The 25,762-nt window shown below is 41.1% G+C and overlaps 1 protein-coding gene across 1 annotated transcript in view; it reads right to left on the reverse strand.

Annotated features, from left to right (window-relative positions):
* Positions 1-13,580: 13,580 nt before the first annotated feature.
* ube2f (ubiquitin-conjugating enzyme E2F (putative)) overlaps positions 13,581-25,762 on the reverse strand; it is a 45,967-nt gene continuing 33,785 nt past the window's right edge. The window contains exon 10 of the mRNA XM_083996800.1: positions 13,581-15,525. Within this exon, the coding sequence (XP_083852926.1) occupies positions 15,475-15,525 (51 nt within the window). The 3' untranslated portion in view covers positions 13,581-15,474. The remainder of the gene's footprint in view (positions 15,526-25,762) is intronic.

Raw genomic sequence — 25,762 nt, forward strand, 5'->3', positions numbered from 1 at the left:
TGCATCCTGAAGGGTTACAGGTAAATTTAGACATTATCACCTTTCCTTGTCACATCTGTATCATGTGAGACCCTCCCCTGAACAATCTGTCCATCGATCCATCTCAAAGCCTCATGATCATGTGCCTCTGTTTCAGTCAGCCACCACATCTCAATGACCTGCATGTGACGTAATCAATCAGTTAATATATAATAAACACTGACAAATTACATGAATCCATGCACAGACACAGATTTGCAAACTACTCTTGATTATCACATCACAAAATACAAAATCTAATGCTAAAAATGATGCTCCTAACATTACACACATGCACTTAGAACTGTGTATTTTAAATTGTATGGGTCTTGCTGACAGCTTTCAGCTTTTCCACCTACACTTACCCACCTTATTAAAGCATAGATTATCGCAGGTGAATCATTTATGAGGGAGAAAACCAGCCTGAAGTGATTCAGACAGTGAAGCCACTTGGGACTTCAAGGGCAGCAGATAGTGTGGCAGTACCAATGATACACTAATAATTATATAATAACCAAGGACAGTGAGTGGGGTGGTGTCACAGAGGTCATGATCAAAGATGCAAAAAGCCAGAAATAATTGCCCCAGTATTTCGTTTGTTTAGCAGTTCAGATGAAATAATGAAATGGTTCTGAATCATTACAGTGTAATGCAAAAGTTGCAGATGCAAAAGTTAAACGAGGCATCACTGACACTGTATTGCCACAGAGATTTTAGTATTTTCAGGATATATAGTTATTTCCCACCACATTCTGATAATGCAGTATTTATAATGGGCTCACAGGTTGTAACAAATTGATTTATTAACATAATTTGCTACTGCTTCAATTAGAATAAATTGTGGATTGATAGATTATGTAAAAACCCTCCTTTAGTGCTTGAGTAACTTTAGTGAGTTCTGTAATTGTTTAGGGAAACCCCTAATCTTATCTCCTGGAACAGCTACAGAACATCTGGATCGAAATAGTATAAAGTGGTTATTATGTTGCTGGTGCAGAAATGTTATAATCTGGCAACCCAGAACGGGTTCTTTTTATTGGCATATAGCATATTTACAATAATTATTAATTATTATGGATAATTATTGATTATTGTATCAGAAAGTAGTCTCACCTGACAAAACAGGAATGAATAAGGAAACACTGAAGCCAACAAAGCACTCCCCTACATGAATGAAAACTACACATTTTATCAGTGAGTAATTTATTTATTCATTATGTACAGTCTCTGACCATCAGCTCTGGTAATATTTTACTTTTTTTATTTTCTTTTTACAGCAGCTTCAGCACCACACTCACTCCTATGAAAAGATGAATCAAAGGTGGTAATATATGGTAATCCTTATCACGGAAAGGCGAGTAATCCCTGCACTCTATTATTGGATTATTCAGAGTTTATTAACATGATAATTTCCAAATCATTCCTGTGGGCGAACCGCAGGTGTGAAACTGTAGCTTTTCGAGTTAAATGATCAGTTCTCAGCTCTTACCTGTCAAATATACATTTGCATCCAAATGATTTTTGAAAAAGAAGTTTAGATTTAGCTGAGTCCCAGTGTTTTTCAAAGCATACATTATCTCCACAGTCGACCTATGTTTCCACACAAAGCTTCACGTCTTATCCTTGTCAGTGTGGGGCAGTCACACTGCTCCTATAGATTTCAGCATCATGTAATTGTAACATAAGCCTGATGAAGCCCACTGGGCGAAACGCGTTGCTTAAACTTTTATAATAAATCAGTATTGAAATGACCACATTGTGAGCATCTAATCTGTGCGGTGCAGGGCAATCTCCCCTTTCTCAATCATGTAATTGTTCTCAGCATTGCAGCCATCACTCTACACTACAGAAACAAAGATATGATACAGTACAGTACAATACGATGTGATACGATACGATGCGGTACGATACAATACGATACGATACGATACGATACAAATTCTGAATTGTCTGAAAATTGGGAATCTGGAAATCCATTATATCTTAACAATTATACTCAAATGTGCAGAAACATTAACAAGACAACACTTTAAGCAGTTCTGTTACAAGATGCCACCAAACCTTGCATCACAGTGATTCTGCTGCAGAGAAGTGCATGAGGACTGAAGGGAGACATCATTATCTAGTCACACTGTCAATGCATGTGGTTATTTCAACTATTTAATTCTGACATTTAATAGGATGTTATTATATGTTTTAGTCCCAAACACCTCGGAATGTGCAGATAAGTGGAATTTTCTGACCTGTTTCAAGCTGCTTCTCCTTTGGTTTATTTGATTATAACACTTACGCCTGCTGCTGTCAGTATGTTTCTCTCTCCAACACCTTTGCAGCACAGGGGAACTGTGTCCCTCTGGAGAGAACAGCTCCTGCCTCAGAGCGTGATGCTGACCCGGTCAAAGTGTTTACTGTGGCTTAGCCGATAAGATGGCACCTCCTGATAGAAAAGAGAACACCTGGAGCCACGTGTTATCTCACTGAGAGGAGACACCACACTGAGGGGTTATAAATCATTGCGTTCCTCATCTGGATTGATTGTGTCTTGTCTTTGATGTATAATCCACAGGTCTATAACCTGCCACCTCAGCGGAGTCCTACCTCTTACAGTTAACTTACTGTTCTTGTTACACAGTTTCAGTCCACAACAGCTGATTTATTTGTGTTAAGACGGAAACTCCAGTCTGGACCCACATGACATAAATAGTGATGAACCTTCATCCTTTCATCTGCTCCAGTTCAAACGTCATCTAAAACACGCAACAATGTTGTGCTTATTACATTCATAAATGGCATAATTTAAACACCGTCTGGTTTTCTACGAAGCAGTGTAAACTTATCGTGTGTTTATATGCAACAGTGAATGTACAGTGGTACAAAGCCAGGATGTCGGTGCAGCCTCTCAAACGCTGAACACCTGCATTTGCTGTCAACACTGTCACCGAACATAGTCTGCTCATTTAGGAAACAACGGAAATTATTTGCAGCCCTCCCCCATGTGACTTCACCACCCCATTTAATTTAGCCTCTAACGCATTGTCTCCGCTGATTGCGGTATCCTCAGCGTGGTTCAAGAGTGCAGGGGGAGGATGTTGGCAGGAGCCTGCGCGGCCTTTTGAAACTAATTAACAAGCAAATTCTGCCTGAAAGCTCAGAAATTGCTTGTGAGGTCATTGGTGTAGGATGTAGCTGACAACAGACACATTTCTATCTCTTTCTGATATTTCATATATCAGCAGCGCAGAGGGAATCATTTTATCACTTGAGGAAATTTGAGCTCAGATTGTGTGATGAATGCAGGTGAATTACAATGTTGGGATATAAATAGATGAAAAGTATGTGAGATCAGAGATGCGTCACCAGCCTTTATTAACTGTCTGCACTGCTCTTATGTTGCATTAACAACAATAAAGGAAAAAGGGTTGGCCGTGTACAGCTGACACTCACATCCTCACAAATATGTTTTGTGTTAGTTTGTTTCATCTCACCATTTTACTTTCTGTACGCTCATATGTTTTTCCCTCTAACGTTTATTTGAAGTGATGCCACAGGGACAAGTGTTCAGCATCACCCTGCAGGTTCCCTCAACAAAAATCCAAGAGGAATTTTACAGTGTTTTTTGGAATAATGTACAAAATATGCTTTGGCTACAGAGCAAGCATGTTAATCAAGAAAATCTTCATAAATGGATATGACAAGCTATTTTTACTACACCACAGTCACATGACTTTTAAGGTCACTTGTCTTTCAACTTGTGGCTAGATTTAGCACTGGCGTCTTCTGGAAAAGCCTTTCCTCTTAGAAAGTTAGCAGTTGTTAAAGTGTAAACAGGTATGAAATGTTCAGTGTGATAATGTAATCATCCCCAACAACTTCTGTATTCTCATTTTGCCACATGTTAGCAACTGACCTTAAGACACTTTAAAATCTGGATGGGTCCATTCACTAGTATATTTTATGTGTAATTTAATAAAACTGGAAAGGTCTTGAGCTTGTGTGTTAACCAGCTAATTAGGACTCCATCCACTGCTTTTTGGTGGCTATTACATGATTGTAATGACCAAAGCTCTCCTGGTCTCTTTTCTATCAGGTAGGTTCTTGTGTATTATATTGGCTTGTTTTGTCAGGACAAGAAAGTATGTGTGTTAGTATGAAGCAGTGGGGAAATTCCTCCATGGATTCCTCCATGACAACAAGACAAACATCTAAATGTGGATTGTGTTTGATTAAAAGGTTTCCTGCAGCTACAGTCCATCCTGTCACCAGCTGTGAACAGGAAAATGATAAGAACGTGGGAGGAAGTAAAGGAGAGCCATCACACTGTCACGTCAGACATAATGTAATGTAATGTAAATCACAGATGTCTTAACATTGACACATGTTATTTTCAGTGCTCTGTATGTGTGTCACAATTCAGTTCCTACTGTTCCCCAGTGGCTCTGGTGTATTTCTGTCTTGTTCACTATTTCCCAACAGAACGTCGAGCAACCTTTCAATCTGCCGAGAGCCGGCCTGGGAGACGAGGCCCCAACAGGCTCTGCCCAAAAAAGTAGATGGACTGAGACTCATGGTGGCTCAGTAAAGAAAGAAAAAAAGCCCCCGGCTTGTGATTGATAGTTTCAAATCTGATTAATCTGTAAATTTGTTCCATAATAGTTGCACACGGAACTCATTTCAATCACAGTATCGTAATGTAATGCAAACACATGACCTGACGTGCATACTAAATGTATGTGTGAGTCAGCTCCAATTTCTCTGCTCAGTCACTTTAAGCAGTTTCATCAGAGCAGTCTCACGCTCTGCACTCAGAGGCCTTACTGTGGCCGTCTCCAGAGACGGGGGGGAGGGGTTAATTTAATCTATCTGCGAACTGTTTACTGTCAACATACATCAACAGATGTTTCCTTCAGTACAAATGTAGCATATATAACAGTACTGCTGTCACAGTGCGTATGTCTGCCAACAAGTGTCAAGACATTCATGTCTCAAATCACATCCACAGTACAGCCACCAGAGAGACACAACTGAGAAATGTTCCTCTTCGGGTGGGTGGGTGGGTGGGGGGACACATTTAAAAGATCAGCATTCAAAATGCTGGACATTAGCTTTTTATTATTAGATTTTTGTGAGCTTTCAGTATGAACTTTTTTATATAACATCAGTGAGCAATGCTTTTAACAATGGGTTCTGAAAATCATTTGATTATTTTATTTTTCATCCTTCAAGTAAAATATACTTTTGAGGGTGATTTTCAGCATTTTGTATGCAATTATTGTTTTTCTTTTTCTTTTTTTGTCAAACTGTCACTTCACAATGCTTAAGAAATCCTATGAAAAAGAAATAGCAATACCACTGTGAAGAGATAATTGCAGTCTCCGGGGTCCTGTAGGAGGGTGATTTGTACAAACTAATGGAGACTGATCTGCCTTTTGAAATTAATTAACAAGCAAACGGCGATTGATACCTCCGAAATGACTCATGAGGTCATTGGTGTAGGATGCAGCTGACTGTCTTGTTGAGATATTTCTATCGCTCAGATTTCACAGCACAGTCATTTTGGGGGGAATTTTAGCCTCATCATCAGATTGAGTTTGGATATAAAACTTGTCCACAGCTTCAAATATTACTTCCTTTCCTGGCTGTAGCCTGTGGCCCTGCACTGCTGAACCAATGATGTGTTGTAGACTTGTTGTTGTAGTTTTATTCTTCGTCTGTTCTCCCTTGGGACAACATGAGAACGAACATCATCTTACTGACAGCTAAATCAATATTCATAGAAATATCTGACAGCATGTGGAGTAAAGCTTTTACATTCATGTTCTTTGATATGAAATGCTCGCTGTGAAAAACCACCAACAGGTCTCTGAATTTTGTTTGAGAGTAAAATCCAATTACACTAGCCTCCAAAATGACTTTATGTACATTTGTACTGAAGTATGACATACCAATTTTACGATATTTGTATCATAATAAACTTGTAAAACCAAGTTACATTGAAGCTCATGAGGAAGACAGTGATGATGATGCTGGATGTGTGCAGTGCTGTTTGGCATTTATCTATAGAGCTCTTTCATGTGTGCACACTGGCATTGTGGGTGTGCATCATATGCCTGATGCTATACAATACAATATAAAAAGATGCAAACGGAAGAATAGAGAGCTGCAGCGGGAGGGTTTCGTCCTTCCTCTCCGTAGAAGTACTTACCTTTTGATGTTTTAATCTTCTGTCTCCACATAAAGCAGCAACAATATGCCACACAACTGAACTCATTTGTCCAAGTCAGTGTTTTGACAGTAAAATGGTCATTTCAAATCTGAATGTTGATCTGACATTACCTCTGCTCTGATTTAACAAAGTAATAACATCGGAGATGGAGCTTTATTTAATTATAGTGACGTGGTCATTGTTTCTGCTTCTGTTTAAGTTGGCATGACTAAATGTATTAGTGTTTGCAGCCTGCCAAGCTAATCTCACAGCACAATGAAAAGCCTCCCACGGCTGTAACGAGTGTGTGGGCAGCTTTTGAAGCGGAACAAAGGAAAGAAAGAGGCACTTACTCTTCGACACACACACACACACACTGTGGAGCTCACATGGACACATGAATCTGCTCTATCACACAGTTCGCACACACACACACACCTGCATATACACAAACAAATAAGTGCAAAAGTCTGAACTCAACATAAGTGAAGACTTAAAGCAGAAGTAAGCGATCCGGTCGTTTTGGCTAACTTCCTGTCAGCCGATGGAATTAGCAGTCCTCACCCTCGTCCCTACGTCACCACATGCTCGCGCATCCCTTGGCTGCACACAAAGAGAGGACCGCCCCTTTATGCCGTTCTCTCTCCTCATTGGATAAAGGTTGTAGGATACAAGGAAAGTTTTCTCTTCGGCTTACAGCAGAGCAGAGTGACTGACAGACCCGTGTTTCGGACCAAACACTCTATATAAGTGATTGCTGTCGGAAGATAGAACTATTTAAGACTTATATTAACACAAACATTCTGCTTACTTCTGCTTTAAACTGCTTTTACTGAGATTAGGGCATGTTTGCTTTAAAAAAAGTGTTTAGCATCTGAAGTTAAAATTTAAATATGTTTTACATTTCTTTTGCAAGTTACATTAGCTTACCTTTTCCAATGTGGTAGACTGTAGATGGCTTCAGTCCACGGATCCATGTCTTCACAGAAGTGTTAACATCAGGGGACATTAGCAAAGACAGAACCTCACAAGATATTTCTACAGGTCAAGCAGCTAATTTTGAACAAGAGACATGTTGAGCAGGTAGAGGACTGATTTGCTAACTGGGAGCTGAATGATTCCACATCTAGGAGAGAAGCAACGTTAGGGTTAATTGCTTTTTATGTCTGAAAGTCTTTGGGGTAGGCAGGAAACAAAATTAACTTTTTTTTTCAAGAAAATTGTTTTTTTCCATTCAGCTATCAGTAAGGAAAGGTCACGGTGTTTCTCTATGTCTCTGTAGCATCCTGAAAAGCCTACAGCTCCCAGTACAATCAAATCTATTTTGGTCTGGGGGTTCCTGATTGGTTGAGGGGCTGGCCCTACTCTGTCGGGCAGCCCCACTCTGTCAACTAATAAATAAATTAGGAATCAGAATAGATTTGATTGGTTGAAGAGATTTTCAAAGCAAGTCTTGCCTACCCCATCTTTAAGTTAAATTTATTTATTTATTATATAAGGTTTCCTCAGCTTCCTACTTTAATTCAAATTAATTTAGTCTTGTAGCAGCTTGTTTGACTGCATGGATTGAAATACAGTAGTAACATTTTGAGTAGTCTGTACTGTAAGTTTTCTTTTCACTTCACCTTCACTGATTGCTGAGTTATTTCCTCTGTCTGCCCCCATGCTGGAGAAACCTCCCATCTTCGTTAGCTACTGGATCATTTCTACACAAGCAGCCATACTGAAAGCATTCAGTCACGTTTAGCCTGACTGCTCTGCTGCAACACCTTTATTACCCAGCGCCCACGGCAATAAGCCCAGTCTTGCCTCTGAGAGTGCACACAGATTACCTCCAGCCTTAGATCCACACACAGGCTGAGAAGAAGATCAGCAGGCACCAGACTCAAGGCTGTAACACAGTGACTGAAGCCTCGGCTCTTAGTTTTGCCTTTACATATTTTGTCTCACAGTTGGCACCTTTAGTAAGAGTAAGTGTATGTGGAGTCTGAAATTTCTATCAAAAAAGTGGGCATACTCCTATTTCTGAGCATGAAATGGTGGAAGAAAAGAGAAAAAAAATGTGGTAAGTATTATTTGACGTCACTGATAGTGATAATCATACAGGTATCATATTTTCCCAAGCAATATTCAGGTGACTTCTCCCTGTAGTAATTAACCCACAGGACCTCAATCCCAAACACATTATGCACCTGCTGTCAGGCACTTCAACATGTCAACCCCCATGATGGAAACTCAGACATTTACCTCTGCAATTTCTGACCTGGACCCACTTTTCCCCCCATAAACGTTCCGCCTGGGTTGTTTGCCAGTTTGCAGCTCCACAGTCAAATTCTGGTCCGACGGTAACACTGTAAGTGAGTGAAAAGCTGCAGAAATGAGGTGCGGGTTGGAGACGATTGGAATCAGCCAGCGTGGCGGATGAGATGATGTGTACACAGCTGAGAGATGGGAAAGGAAAGACAGAGAGGCAGCCAGCACCGCACCCCCACCAGGTCCACACAACAAACACACACACACATCAAGTGAATAAAGGATCAAAGATTAACCTTTGACATCTGATCTGTTTCTTACTGTGCAGCTTCAGGGCTGACTGACACTACAAATAATCTGAGTTCCCCTCTTCACATATCTTTTCACTTAAGACCAGCAGACAGTCCAAAGGAGCTGAGGTGGTTACACATCTGATTGGTTGCGTCCCCAGTGCCTTAACTTGAGGGTTTGGGGGGGACGTTTAACCAGTGGGGAACCAGGTAGACCCCGAACACATTAGAGGGAATCTTTCAATTACCCTCCAACAGTGTGCACACACAAGCATGCATGCACTCACACACAGTTTAATCAGACCAGTCATAAGAGGGAAAAAGGATGACGAAGGAAAGTAAATATTTGTGTTCCTGCTGGACTTAATTATACTGTATGACAGAAGTTTGACTTCTCCAGTTCTTCAAAGCCAGTTTAACCTTCATAGGAAGCGGTTGTCATAGCAATGAGTCATTAAAACCTCCAAAATTGCAGCTGATCCTTGGCTGAGTAAGACAACATAACGCAGACACTTCAAACATGGACAAATTAATATCAATTTTAGGATATATAGAGTGATTTAAATCATTTAGTTGTAACTTTTTTGATGTAAAATATTTTATTTTTACATTTGACAGCTGAATTGTATAATATGCAGGAATTTTGCATCATGAGCATAAACTGTTACAATGCATCTCAGAAATCACAGATAATTGAAGTGTTGAACTGTGGAGTCAAGGATTTCATTCACAGGTAGAATGTGTGCAGCCTCCCTTGCTCTCCATACTGTATATTATTGCACACTCAGCCAGACAAGTCAGATAAGTGCCCGTCATGGTGTCTCTTCAGTTTGACGATATCAGTGCTCGGAGGTTCAGGTGTGTTTTCCTCAGCGTACACCAGGTGCAACCTCTTAGCCCGCTGTCGCTGACACGATACACTGGCTATCAAGTGGAAATAAAATATTATATTCATCATGCTGCCATACTATTATGCTGCAGGCATCATTACAGCTGTTAACTTATGAAAGGAAAAATTGTTTCTATCATAATGATACTACGTAAGTATTTTAAAAGTAAGAAAAGCGATGTGTCAGAGAAGGAAAGAGCTCCTTTCATGTTAGACTTTGAAGTTTGAGCAAATATGGTTATTCCCTGGAGCCACTACATACTAATCAAAACATAACTCACATCAAACATGTTGAATTCCCATTTATTTAATGGAAAATTAATAAATATTTAGTCTTTCAGCTGTGGTTTGCTGAGTGAGAAAGAACAGGGTCATTTAGTAAGACAAGGGTTTTAACTGGGAAAATAAAAGTCTGGAGATGTTAATGATTACATACCATATGATGTTATATGATGCAAGTTCTAAAATGGTTTTACTCATGTGCTTTTTATTTTGAAGTTATTTTAAGGGCATATTTTGATAATGAGAGAGAGACACACAGGATTGTCAGGGGAGAGAGAGGGGAACACATCCAGCACAGGGCCACTGATCAGACTTGAATCAGAGCCACTGTGTCTTAATGGTAGCCTACTCTGCCAGCTGAGTCTCTACCTGCTGCCCTTTTAAAGTAGGAGACTGTGGGGGTGTCATTATAAAAAAAAAGAGTTGACAGATCATACCCATAAGGTATCTCTATTTTTTTTTTTTTTACCTGTATACTCAAATGCTTACATCATCCTTAAAGGATAATTACCATTTTCTTTTACAATCTGGACCTTATTTCTAGCATAAAATATGATCATTTACTCACCCAGATAACTTTAGTGTCATTAAAAGTCGTTCCAACGAAATTAGATCCAGCCGAGAGCCGTGTATAATGCGAGTACGCGGGGCAGCGCAATGCAGCCTTTAAATAACACATTATCCACCACGAAACTCGTTCATTTCACCAATTTTGTCATGATACACTAGTGCTATTCCCCTCTGAGTCCGGGGTTAGCTGTTATCAACATCCAGTGTCTGTAGGTTGACCTACTAACCTCTGACCTGGATGATGTCATCTCCGACCGCCGCGCAGCTCGGCTTGTTGCTACTGCTAATGCTACGGTTCGTTTCTGCGTGTTTCTGACTTCTCAGAACAAAATGAGCAGCTGGACGAAGTTCAGCTTCCACAGGCTTCCTCTCCGCAACCTGGACTCACTAAAGCTCCGGCTAGTTGCGCTAAAAATGGACCCAAATGCCAAAGTGGAATGATTATTATCAGAATGAGCCGGGCAGCGGTCAGAGATGACACCATCCAGCTCAGAGGTTAGTAGGTCAACCTACAGACCACGGAGGTTGATAACAGCTAACCCTGGACTCAGAGGGGAATAACACTAACGTATCATTGTGCCCCGTGTACTCGCATGATACGGATATACGCAGCTCTCGGTTGGATCTAATTTCGTCGGAACGACTTGTAATGATACCAAAGTTATCTGGGTGAGTAAATGATCGTATTTTATGCTAGAAATAAGGTCCAGATTGTAAAAAACTGTAATTATCCTTTAACGAACCATGCGGAATATAATTTCCCAACACTGATGGACTGTTCCCATTTGATAGTGACTGAGGGGATGAGTCATACAGATAGACTGGAGGAAATTAGAAGGCTTCAGTCTGTGGCTGCAGACTTTTTTTCTAAACGGACACACAGGAGTGTGCAGAGGACTGAGGCTGTCTCAGTGACTTCTGTCTCCTCATTTAATCCCACATACTGACTCCATGATGGTAAAATCTTGGCCGTGTGGAGGTCAGACCATCTGTAGCAGGACTCCTACTTCTCCCTGGCTGTTGCTTAAGTGTTTTATGACTTTGGCTTTATGTGTGGGCTGCTGCACTGAGTGTGGGACCTCCTCACTGGTAGTGTGTGATATGAGCTTCCAAAGTTTTGCACAGTAGGCTACACGTGTTTAGGTCTGATCAGTTCCAATAAATTGCATTTTTTGTTACTCTCACCATTTGAAGATGAGTATTTTCAGGACTCTGCTTTTGAAATTGACATCCTTTTTTACTCTCTGGTTCAAACTTACTTCACTGTTTTTTTCACAAGTTTTTAGTTGTACTTTTTTTTTTAGGTCAAACATCTCTCTCCAACCTCTTGATGTCAGGAAATAGATTTTCAGTCTCACAGCTGCTGTAGGTGAAGTGAGCAAGTTATGACGTCAGGTGGTACTTCCCCCAGTCAGTCTCCACTTGAAATAATTTATTTCTGGAATGATATGTGGATTTATCCAGTTGACTGACAGGAAATGTTTGATATAATTTTGATTATTTAATTAGTTGTGTGCACAAATAAACATCCTCTCATTTTGTTTCTCAGTTTTGAGAATTGTTTGTTTTTTTCTGAATAATTTGAAGATTTAAATCTCAAGGGTTCAACATTCACTAAACACATAAATGAGTGGAAATTGCAGAGCTCCCATTGTATTTACCAGATTCCTGTAACAGAGCAGAATATAAAATATAAATAATCTTCAAATAAAAGACTAAGACCCTGCTGCTATGACTGTAATTAGGCAAATCACTGCTCTGGGCTAAATGTTAATCTCAGCATGATAACATGCTCATACAAAGTAGGTATTGAGTGTACCGAATGCTGTGTCTGCCAGGTGGTCTTCATCAATAAAAAGAATCCATACTGTCCATACATGGTTGACGCCCCACATCTCCATAATCCCTGGGGGACGAAATCATCACAGTTTGGACAAGTAATCAGACACAACAGTCTCCGTTTTGCCTTTGGTAACTCACAATTGATATTTTTAAGGCATTTTGACATAAATGCACCAAATGATTGGTGGAAAAAAATTATTATTAATAAAATTAAGCATTGGGAGCATTCATAAAATGATCATACCATATAGGCTTTGCTAAGTTGCTGAATACATAGCCACAAATGATACACAAAAAGGACAGGCAGTTTTAATTATATTCTCTTTAATATATCTTAAAAAATGGATATACAATCTGAGAAAGAAAAAGTTGAGGATTTGAAGAACAGGTTGTTAATCTCCTCCCCTGGCCCAAAGATGGCGTTAGCCCAAGCAGAGACATCCTGGGAAAAATAAGAACACTGCTGACTGCCAAACTAAAGGACATACAACAGGGTGTCCAATGGGAAGCTAAAGTCAGTGTATTAGTAAGGCTAAGATAAAGTACAGAGTGTTGGGCTGCCATATTCTGGAGGCAATTTACTGTCACTGCAACACCACAGGATGGCTTCAGATTAATAGGCAGTAGCATTAGCCTTCACCGTGCAGGAAAAACACCACAGGATTCCCACATTCACAGATGCTTTCAACAGTCCTTTCATTTTCTCAGGTCCTTTACTTTGACAGTGTCTGTTGTTCTGTTTAAGAAAACAAAAAAAACATAAGAGCTGTTGTACGCTCGGCCAGAATAACAAAGGAGAAAAAAAAGGAGGCAAGAGGAAACCGGAGCATGCTAACAAGTCACGTCATTTCAAGACCTCAACACATACACTGGCGTACACACTCTCTCTCTTTCTCACACACACACACACACACACGCACACACTCCACAAAAGTTCAGCCTGTACACACAGCTCCTACATAAAAGTTCAGTTCTCAACAGTTACATATCTGACATCCTTGGTAAAATGCACCCTGGCAGATTACACTTCGCCTCATGCAGACGTGTGACAACAAAGCTCAATGGAGTGACAACAGTCCATAATATGAAATGCGACTCAAACTGGAGGCACAACGCTAGCCAGGGCCAAGCAGAACACACACACACACACACACACACACACACACACACACACACACACACACACACACACACACACACACACACACACACACACACACACACACACACACACACACACACACCCTCACTGGCTAACTGGGTGGCACAGTCTTTCTCCCTCACACACACATAATGAACATGGGCTGTATGGCCAAAATCCACAATGACAGAGGCTCATATCCACAGTTTGACATTTTCAGTTTGGCTAAGAAACCTCACCACACAGTAAACCCTCATTCAGCACTGGAACAGCTGGAACAGCTGCGCCTACGCAAGTTTCCTGACTAGCTAATGAGCTAAGGGCTAAGCTAACAAGCAATTGTAACCAGTGCACTAATCCACAGAAAGTCATGAGTAGCTCTGTGGCTGTGACCTATCTCAGGGTGAAAACCACTCACTCATTAGCTGGACAGTAAAGTCACCTCACAAGCTTGAGCAGTAGCTAGCCTCGCTGCTGGTTAGTTAGCCTGCTGCCCCTTTCTGAAGTTATGCTGTCTTTTTCCAGCTACATCCAGAGAGTGGAAACATACAGTCCACACACACACATACACACACACAAACAGAACTGAGGAGTTTTATCTTTCTGAAAGACCTACTCTTCATCTTCAGAATGAGAAGGTAGGCCTACTGTATAGTACGTACAGTGCAGTCAGGGGAAACGTACTATTATTGTATTATGTCCAATGAGACTGAAATGAAACAATATCTATGAGGTTTAAGTTGTGATTTTCACTCATATGGGTGCTTTCACATCCATATTGACTAATCAGTCATTAGGGATTTTATAATTAAACCTATGCTGATCAGCAGATTGTTGGACTTGGAAGTCCCACACTGTTCATATACAGTAGATATTAAACTCAGCTTACATCAGTACTTTAACTCATAGTCATTGTTTTATTTTAAACCCAATGTGCTTAAGTACAGAGCTGTCACTCCAAAACTGTCTCACTGCACTGTGAGGTTGATGAAACCTCTGTATCCCCAAAGGGGGAAAGGTACTCATGGTTGTGTGTCTGTGTGTGTGTATGTGAGCGTGCAACAGAGAGACAGATGGAGGAAGACAAAAACAGTTCAGTGAGGAGATGAGGGTGCAGAGAGGATGTGAAGCTGAAAACAGTACAATACATTTGGCTGTAGTTTTAGTGGTAGTACTTTATCCCACCAGGGCTAGAAAAAACAAAGTTCTCAATGTGCATGTGTGTGTGTGTGTTCACATACGGGGAAAATGACAAACCAGGACAGTGTGGTCATTCACATGCTGTCTAGTGGGGCTGGGAGCTTTCCAATTTCTGTGTGTGTGTGTATTTTCCTGGCATGTGTACAGAGATGTGTGTACAGGTGTTCACCTCTTACCACAGGAGAATGTGGTAATGTGTGTTTGTTTGTGAACTCACATGCATTTACTCTTTAGCAACACAAACATGGCAGGCACTGGAACAGAGAACTGATAGTAACAGATATTCTTTCTCTTGATTTATCAAATTTAAAACAGCTAAATGTGACTTCTTTTTTTTTTTTTTTTAATGCCGGTGAATCATCACATTAAATCCCTCGCCAATCGTTGCCATGGCTCGCTTTACGACTGGCTCAGGGACACCTCAGCGAGGCGATGGCATTCAGTTATACTGCCACAATGAACAGACATTGTGGTCATCGTAACACTCAACTGTTTAGGATAATTAAAGCATATTTTTCTTTCTTTCTTGTATGCAAGTCCTTTCTGTGAAGTACCACTTTTTTCTTTTTCTTTTTTTTTTTTCGTTAATTTCATTCCTGCAAATGAAGTTTATTGCAATTGGGTGAACAGAGGAGAGCTTAGGCGGGGTCGTGGTGTCAAGAGCAGAGGAGTGGTAAGAGTCAAAGAGTCAACTGTTGAGTCACACACATCAGGGAGTCGGCCATGATAAGCGGAGGCAAGGTAGAGCAGTTTGGTTGGTTGGTGCAGGGTGATGTAAGTGCTTCTATCATCTGGCATAGTGCTTGATGTAATCTTGAACCTTATTCCGAAAATCCTCCTGGAGGGAAGAGAGGGAAAAGTAAAAAAGAGAGGAGAAGAGTTACATGCAAAAGACAGGAACTTTACAACCACAGCAACTGAAAAGCTAAAAAATAAAAAAAAAGTACAGTACATAAACACATGATCAAATATTATGTATGCATGTATTGAATAATTCCATAATTTGTGACTCTGACAATTGTACAAAACCAGACATATCAAGTGGTAACCCATCGTTGGAAACATGTCACTTTGTCCCCATTCAAACATTCCCACCATGTTGATCCTAAAGATATTTGAAAGCTACTGTAATGATCCAAGTGTGAAGACAAACTATGCTGAGCTCTTTGGAGGTGACGTGACACATCAGTTCCTGGCTGATCAGTGCAGGTTTTACTGATTTAAATGAATTTTATCTAGTGATGCACTGTTGTCTCCTGTTTTTCAAACTGTCAGGCACCTGTCGATACTGAAACAGGATTAGATCTGAAAAACCTGCTGGTTTCATCTTGATCAGCTGAATAACATCCAGAGTAAAAGAGTGAGACTCCCTCTCATCTCGATGACGTAACAACATGTGTTCAAGTTGACTTTCCTTGTTCATACATCCTCAGGTCATGCATGCCCTCTCCTCCCACCACCATGATTTCTCCTCGTCTTGATCATGCCCTTCTGGTTGTGCTTGGCTTCTTTCCACCCCCACCCACTATTCACCCATCCTGTGACCTCCCCTCAGTGACTTTCTTGACCCATCCCTTCGGGTTACATCTGGCCTGAGTCAGCTCTGTGTGTGACCTCACTCCCCTCTGTCTTCTGACTGTGTTATGCCCATCATTTCTGCCTTCTGTTGATGTTGGTTTGCCTGTGTCCACATCCTCTTCATATTTCAAACTATTTGTTGGTAAATCAGACAGAATGCATCACAATACAAACACAATATTATGGATTTTGATGAAAGGCTAAAGAGCAGAAGGAGCTATTAATTTGGGCTGCATCAGCTTGCCTCTTTTGTCAAAAGATTTCCTTTATTCAGTCTACACAAGAAAGTGCATTGCCAAGCAAAAACTGTACTGTGGCAGGCCACCGCTGTAAATCATAGAAAGTGCAGTGAGTGGGACCACTGATTGTACACAATTATAGCGAGGACAACAGTCTTTCCTGGAGGTAGTGATCACACAGGAAAACTGCTTCAGCAGCAAACATTGCAGAGGTCACTTATACGTAGCATCTGAGTGTGGAGAGGAGCTTCAACTCAAAAGTGGCAGAAACATGGTCTCAGATTCATAGACCATAATACCATATTTATCCATCTGTCTGACTCAGGTTAAGCTCTTTAAATATGACATCTCTTATTGTAAATATGGAATAATGGTCCGTCTGTCACTCCTGATCCACCTGGCTGTCATCCTGCCATCTCTTGTCAACCAGCTGTCTGTCTTTGTGGAAAGAAAGACTGAAACAGGCTCACACACATACAGGCCACTTAGTGAACAAAACAGGAGAAGGTTTGTTGTGAGCAGAGAGAGCACACAGGAAGTAGAAGATAAACACAACATGTGAAGCTCGAGCTTGTCTTAATTAAGTTGCATCACATAAACTTGAAGGACAGAGCAAACACACTGACACTGAATTTTTTGGAAGACTATTTAAACTAGCCCAGATTAAGATGTCCTACTGAGGTTTACCTTATAGACCAATAAGAGTCATTTCATGACGAGTGAAATAAAACAAAATGTCTTTGAGAAATACTGCCCAGTTAAGATGTCTCATATAAAGTACAGGCAATAGAAATTGCCATAGCTATGACTTCACTGAAGAGACAGCTGAAGTCATTCAAATAGCTGACTCAAAACAGCAGCTTCAGATGTTACAATGAAGCTTTACTGTATATGGATTTTCCATGAATGGAATTTAAAGGGGACATATTATGGAAATATCACTTTTTGAAGGCTCTTTGACATACATTTGGGTGTTTGGCTATAAAAGTGGAAATGAGTGATAAAGTAAATTTGCCCCTTTTCTGTGGGAGAAGGAAGTTGATACTTCACATTTAAAGGGGACATATTATGGAAATGTCACTTTTTGAAGCCTCTTTATTTGAATCTTTGTCTTGCCTTACGGCCCCAAAAATGTGAGAATTGACAAAAAAATCTGTAATGTTTTACCTGGGACCGGTAGAAGGGGTGGGGCGGGGCAAGCAGTTTCATTTGCATTTAAAGGGACAGACACTGAAACCAGCCGTTCTGAACAGGGCTGTTTTGAGAGGATGAAAAGAGCTGTGATGTTGATCCTTGGCATATTTTGACCAAAGCATGTCACAGACATGTCTGTAACACGCCTGGGAACTATTTTAATTTGTGGAAAGGGAGCATAATATGTCTCCTTTAACTGAAAAATCAGTTGGGGCACAGCAGGAAATCACAATTTGAGACCACTCAGTAATCACTCAAATTACACTATTCTCTGTCTGGTGGTGAACTTTTTTTTTTCTTCCTTTTTTGTGTGGCACTGTTTATATGAAGATATCCAGCCGACGCTTTTGGCAGAACATCCACACATGCTGTTTCGGCACTGCTTCATACACACACATTTATTTAATTATATGTCTCATCTCACTGTTTGATACACTAGAAGTACACAGCAATATGTAACATGTTTAAATGTGTGCACAAACTCTAGAGCTCCCTTCCGCTCTGGTACTGTATGTGACTGTTACCCCTGACAATGACCCGTCGTCATGGGGGTATAGGCCACTACACGCCACCATGCCCACGGGTCCTGCTGTTCAACATATGAGTTTCACGTATGAGCGTCCCCGAACTGACATCAGTGCACTTGTTTATTGCACAGCTCCAGCGGTCAGTCAGTCACATGGGCCACTGTTTAGACTTGTGTGTGGCCACAGGGGTATCGGCAAGAAATGGAGAACGTGAGTAAGAACACGAGTCTGAGGGAAGAGGAAGATGAGGAGAGACAGGAAAAAGAAATATGGTGTGTGTGTGTGTGTGTGTGTGTGTGTGTGTGTGTGTGTGTGTGTGTGTGTGTGGACAGGGATGACAGACAGGAATACTGAAAACTTGTGTGTGTCTGTCCACAGAGGGATGATGGATCAGCCCTATTGCTGCTGACGGATCTCTTTCTCTAGGCCTTGTTCTGACGGTGCAGGAGCCTGTAACAAGTGCAAAGTGGAGCGCCCTGGGTGCACAGATTGTGTGTGTGTGCATGTGAACCTGCTATTCATGAACGGTGGCGATTAATCATCATTAACTCAGACCAGCAGTACTTGTCTTCCAGCTCTGATACAGCTGAGCCAGCACAGCATGAGCGCAGTGACATAGGCTTTTAAGAAATAAAGAGAAACCTTCTTCAGGAAATAACCAGGTGCCGTCTCTATAAATCAGACCAATATTCTACTGTACCTCCGGGAGCTCAGAGACGCTCTCCTCCTGTTTCTGCTTCTGATCGTCCCATTTGATGCAGTTTACAAAAAGTGGTTCAAATAATTCAATAATGTTTTTAAACTTTGCGCTCGGAGGCGAGCTGTGTAATCGAAGCTGTGAGCAATGTGCGGTACTGCGAGGTAAAATTCAAGCTCTGACAACAATGACGGAAGCACTGGGTTGAATTAATAATAAATATAATAATAATAAGAAATAACTTGTGCCCTGATGCAAACAATCAAATGCCTGTAGCTGTGGCCACACACACACACAGACAGGAGTTTGCAAACATGTTGGCAGCTATGTGTGGCTGTACTTGGGTACAGTGGTGCTTTTATCAGCATGCTAATATCAGAACGCTAACAGTCTCACAATAGCAGGGATAACATGTAGATGCTAGGAGGGCAAGTTTACTATGTTATCTGTTAGAACGGTAACACTCAGATGGAGAGCTATAGAGGTGATTTCCATAGGAGGGTTGTCAACATCTTTACAAGACTTTATGGAACTCCATTTATTAGTTATTGAGATACTTTAATCAAGATGGAAGTGGTGGACTGACCAACAGGCTATTCTGCTGACATGGCTAAAGAAGCACAAGCTAATTAAACACTTTCCCCAAAAGAGGTGATTAGCCCAAGCTGAGAAGTTCAGCCCTGTCATCAAGTATATGTGGCAAGCTGCTTTTCAGTCTTTTGGTGGTAGTCATAGTTTTCCATTTTTCCTTTTGGAAAAAAGGAGACATGGGCTGCCTCAGAGCCCCATAATAGCATATTTATCCATCTGTGTGTCTCAGGTTGTTCTCTTTAAATATGACATCACTTATAAATATGGAATAATGGTCCGTCTGCCACTCCTGATCCACCTGCTTGTCATCCTGCCACCTCTTGTCAAACCAGCTGTCTTTCACAAGCTTCTCTAAACCTTTGCGACTTAAACAGCCCCACATACAGTACAGGCAGACCACTCAGTGGAGAAAATACAGGAGAAGGTTTGTTGTGAGCTGAGACAGTACACAGGAAGTGAAGATCAACACAACATATGAAGCTCCAGCTTGTCTCAATTAAGTTGCCTCATGTAACTAACAAACTCACTGACACTGAATTTAGTTTAAAACAGTTTAAACCAGACCTGATGGCTGCCCAGTTAAGATGTCTCATTTAAAGGAGACATATTATGCCCCTTTTCCACAAATTAAAATAGTTCCCAGGTGTCTTAAAGACATGTCTGTCACATGCTATGGTCAAAATACCCCAAGGATCAAACATCACAGCTCTCTTTTCATACTCTCAAAACAGCCCTGTTCAGAACGGCTGGTTCCAGAGCCTGCCCCTTTAAATGCAAATGAAACGCTGCCCCCCCCCTCCCCTCCCCCCTCTACCGGTCCCAGGTAGGGGTGAGGTTATGCAAATTCGAAAACTAGTTACATCACTGGAAGACAACTGAGGGAACAGCTCATAAAACAACATGGATTTCAATCTAGGGAGCCTGCACATTACAGATTTGTTTCGTCAATTCTCACACATTGAGGGGCCGTAAGACAAGACAAACACCCAAATATATGTTAAAGAGCCTTCAAAAAGTGATATTTCCATAATATGTCTCATTTAAATCTAAATCTTCTCCCACAGAAAAGGGACAAATTTGCACGCAAATTTACTTCTTACTTATCCCTCCTTTCCACTTTTATAGCCAAAAAAACTGGCTGACACAGCAAGTTACTTTGATCTGCACTAGTTTGAACAAGTTTACTGTGCAGTTGATTAAAAACTTTGTTAGACTACAGTTTTACACTTTTTTTTGGCCCTGTTTCACCTGCGGAAGGCAGTTACTCAAAATATGTACCACCATCAGAGGGAAGGGATGCAAATTAAACCCTGTGGGTACCGACCATTTCTTTTCAATTTTGCTAAAAGCTGAAAACTGCGCAAAGGAAAGCCCCATGGTGTCTGAGTAAACAGACTGGAAGAGGAGACATGAATGGGAGAGGAAAGGTGTGAGCGGTGAACAGAGAGAAAGGGATAAAGGAGAGAGATGACAGGCAATGCAGAGGAGTGGAGGCCACAAGAACACACAACAGTCTCACACTTGGCTGACTGAGGAATCTTTGGAGAGTTGTGTACATTCTGTACAAACACCCAGACACATCTCTGCACACTGAAAGTTGAATTATATGATTGGCTGAGCATGTCGGACCAACTCTTTAAATTACATCCAGCACTACTCAGAAAGAAATGTAAACTGCTGAGATTATCCAAATCAAAAGTCTATAGGAGCCAAGTTTGACAGACTGATGCTATGTCATATAGTATTGTTAGGTTGTAATGTCTGGGTGACCTGTGTGCCTTATGTGATGTATTTTGATGTATTTGCATAAAGTAGCAGGATTCTCTGCAGCCGTTGCTCCTTATGCTTCATTCACATGGAATCAGGCAGACGGACTACAGCCACGGGAGGCAAACCGGAAAATAAACAAGTGGTCCGACAGAACGGCACAACGGCAAAACAATACAGAATACACAATTCTTGTGTATAATTTGACATTATTATCAGAGCTATGCATATATAATGTATGGCTATACAATTCTGATTTCTCTTGATATTGCATTGCAATGCCATCTCTGCCGGCCTTGCCCAAGTTTACTATCCTTCTCTTGTCCACTAAAATGACATTCTTTGCTGTCTGTGGTCTGCCTGATCCCATGTGAATGCAGCATTGCACTCCTTACTGTGTGTTCACACCAAAAGAGTCCGGAGCGTCGCGGCGGCCGGAAGTCATATATTTTAAATGGAGGCGTTGACGGGTGTCGACTGGCGTTGACAGCGTTGAGAGCGTCAAATTAGAAGTTGAGAGAAGTTCAACTTTATGCAAATGAGGAGCGTCGCCGCCGCTGCGGCAGCCAGTTGAAAACTCAAGCTGGCAGTCGGCGAGATGCCAGTGAACAGAGCGTTGAGAGCGTCTGCTGACGCTACTGACGCTTTTGGACTGGTTCAAACCCTGATTTCTAGTTAAACCTGTTGCAACATTTACCCACAGTGCACGCTGCTCTCTACACTGTTGTAATAAATGCACATTTTATTTCCCATGAATTATTCCAATTAACTACACAGTTCGAACCGCTAATTAAACAGATAATTACAATGCTATGTGAAATCAAAATAAATACCTGTGCTTCATTGGTTCTTTATTCCTTCCTAATTATCTCACCTGCAATGCTCATGACTCGAGATTTGATGAAGCAAAAATGGTTGAGTTCCCACTTTGGAGTTGTTTGGAAAATGTAATGTTTGTTTTGTTTGCATTGTCCTTGATCATACATGGATAAACTAATTAAAAATCATTGTAACAATATCCTGATGATGTAGGCTGCCAAAGTCAATTTATAGGCCTCATTCTCACCTGGCATTAAGCTTAAAATAAGCTGATCACTAATGGACAGCCACACTATGTTTGCAGTATGAATCATATAGTCTAACAAGTATAACATAAGTTAGAGCTGCCCGGCTGCAGTCACTTAATCACTGAAGACAGATGATAAACTGTTGACTTCTTGTTGTCAACATCTTGTTAGTCAAACTATTTTATTTAGAATTTTGGTATAAGTCTGAAGAAGAAAGGCTGGCACCTTATTGTTTAGATATTTCTACTTATGTTCAGCAGAAATAGTGTCAGTCATTTCTTTGTAAAGACATTAAATTATTTGACATTTATTACTACGGCAGGCCTCTGGGCCCTTCAGCTGTCAAAAGCTGCCAGTAAATTAACACACTCATGACAAAGTGAAGATGAATATATCCCTAACAATTTTAAGGTCTCAACAGTCATCACCCTTGTGATGCCTTCATGGAACTGCACACAACAGCACGGCTGCAGCAAAAATCCCTTGGGGAAACACTGCACATATCCCTGTACGACAAGTGTGTGTTTTTAGCCCTGACCAGCTACTTAAAATGTGATGTAAAACCAGTGGAGTATAACTGTAGCAGAGCTGATTCAATACAGACAAACTCTCTCTTGAGACATGTTTAGTGACAGAAGCTGCTGCAAGTTTATCTTGCAACAACAAGATAAGAGGGAGTGCAGCACTACGAGATAATACAACTTCTCTGATGCTGTCACAGAAGGAACAGGGTAATTACTGGGACACTGATAGGGATTCCAATTCTTTCAGTCAGTCTTTGTGGTTGCTTGCTGAACCAGAGTCTTGAGTCTGTCTCCCCCAGCTTGACAAAAGTATGTCTGCTTGTTACACAACGCTGCTGCATTGACTTAGAAATACAGCAGTGAGCTGGGGAGAGCAAGTAAGGAGGCTGCTGTGACAAGGTGATAAGATGTGCCGCTCCAATGACTTTATTTTGGTGTAGGATCAGACTACATCAGACTACATTTTTTTTCTTTGACGATGGTCACCATGTCAGATTAAACACTCACAGTGGCATGAATTCTTGCCGTGTCTTGGTCGGGAGACTGGCAACACTACAAGTACAGTATGACCCCGACCAATCATTGTCCACGACCCTGCGCGAGTTCATACTGTAGGTGATCGGGGAGGTGTTAACAACAAACTGCCAATCATGGCTACCGTGGTGCTGTGTGTGATGCCAGCGGTCTTTTGCGGACACAAAAAAGAAGAAACGATCGTGGAGCTGTTCCTGGGTCTGGTAAAGAGGACAGTATGACAGTGAACATGAGGTATGTTAAGCAATAAATCAAAACCATAAACTTACATTGCGTACATGAGGCGAGCTGACGTACCTTCAATGTGTGAACAATGTGTCAGAGCGCCCTGTAACCCTATTGGTCAACGTCAAGGTTCACGTCATAGGAGATGTCAGACTAGGCGGTGAGATGCAAAAAATTCTAACATGCTACAGTACGCTTTCCTTTGGGGCTTCATACAGCGTCCTAGATGCAAAATTGCTAGTCTTCAGTGATGTAACGTGACATGTCTGCTTGTTGTTTCCGAGGTTCAGAATCGCGCCCGGCATTGGAAATGTGTCGGCCATGGCCAAATTGCGTGTAAACTGGCTTGAATTGGTGTAGTCTGATTCAGGCATAAGTTGACACTGTAATGAAGTGACCGGATCTGTACACTGGTACTGTGAGATTAATGATGGATTATTTCATCTATTTTTGTTACCGTCTATTCATGTGTGTGCGTGTGTGACTATGTGTTAGGGGTGGGCAAAATATCGATATGACAATATATCGCGATACTTTATACCGCGATACGATATCGATATTCAATATTTAAAAATCGATTTTTTTTTTTCAAAAAAAAAAAAAAAAAAATCAATTTTTTTTTTTTTTTTTCAATTTTTTTTTCTAATAATAAATCATGTTTCAGACGTAAATCCAATTGAAATATGATGTTGTAACATGCACTTGTATAAAATGGCATGGATAATTTGAATTACATTTTTTGACTCAGTTTGTCCCATGAATTATCACTATCGTCTGATGTACATACAACTCGGATTTTAAGATTCATAATGCCTTTTACATTTTTCAGTGAACTATGTAGAATATCGTAGAATATTGCAGAATATCGCAATATATCGCGATATATCGCGATATATCGCAAAATTTGGATATTGCAATACCGTATCGTATCATGACTCAAGTATCGTGATGCGCATCGTATCGTGAGGTCCTTGGCAATACCCACCCCTACTATGTGTGTAGTTTAGACATGACTGCCTATCGACTGCAGAGGCTAAACCGTTTGATACCCGAGGAGGCAGCGGACAGTGAGCCTGTGTGAGAGAGAAAGGTCTCTCTCAAATTGATGAGTAGAAATCAATGGAGATTTAGTATGCAGAGGTGGACTATGGGATACGTGAACTCGGGAGCGAGTCACAAATCCTCAAAGGTCCTATTCTGTCTGAGCACTTCCAGAGCAGGACAGGTAGTCAATATCACATTATCGGAAGCGGCAGAATTCTCTTGCAATATGCCTCATTTACAGCGGCACCGGTGTTTTATTTTGTGTACAACCACTCAGACGTATGTGCTGTGTGCTGGTAACCTCTGAATGTGTCTGCTTTCAACCTTCTGCCATTTCATTGACATCTAATTAATAATGGCGTGTGCTCATGCTGCTGGGTAGTGCGTTTAAGGGCAACATGCAGATCATCCCGTTCAAACCATCTGACACTGTGGAAGGTGGCGCAGCTCAGAGTCACCACTTCATTGTTACAAGAAATCAGCACATTTGACCTTTTTACGGTGGATTACGTACCATCAAACATGAAAAAAACACCACTAACTGAAAGAAAGGCACTTGCTGTCCTGCAAAGGGCTGCAGCTGTTTGGACGGTACAAACGAGGTGATGGTAGGTGCTTTGAACAGCCCTCATTCCCTTCATCTTCTTTCCTTCCTGGTGAGCAGGAACTCAGGAACCTCTCCTCTTTAAACATGATTTATATTTAAAGATAAAACCTGTATCCTGGTGATTTCAAAGTGTAACAGGATGTCAGCACTACAAAGACGAGCATCCAGAAGCAATGCTCAGGGACAGGAATCAGACAGGAACAATTCCTGGACTTCATTCGACTCGTCAGATGATGCACTCTGACTTCCACTAGGACTGGGTTCTGCCACAAATATCCCAAATCTATTCAATTTTAATTCACAACGCATTTCAGTTACAAGAGCCCTCGGGCCTGGATATGAATGAGATTCTCAGAGAACTAATCCTGTAAATTGCACCGTGGTGCCTCAGTTAAAATATTAATATATTGATGTAAAATATCAGGAACAGCCCCAGAGCCACATCTGTCATATTGTCGTCTTCTCATGTGACCAAATCCTG

This window comes from Trachurus trachurus (genome assembly GCF_905171665.1).
Source record: "Trachurus trachurus genome assembly, chromosome: 21".
NCBI classification, from domain to species: Eukaryota; Metazoa; Chordata; class Actinopteri; order Carangiformes; family Carangidae; genus Trachurus; species Trachurus trachurus.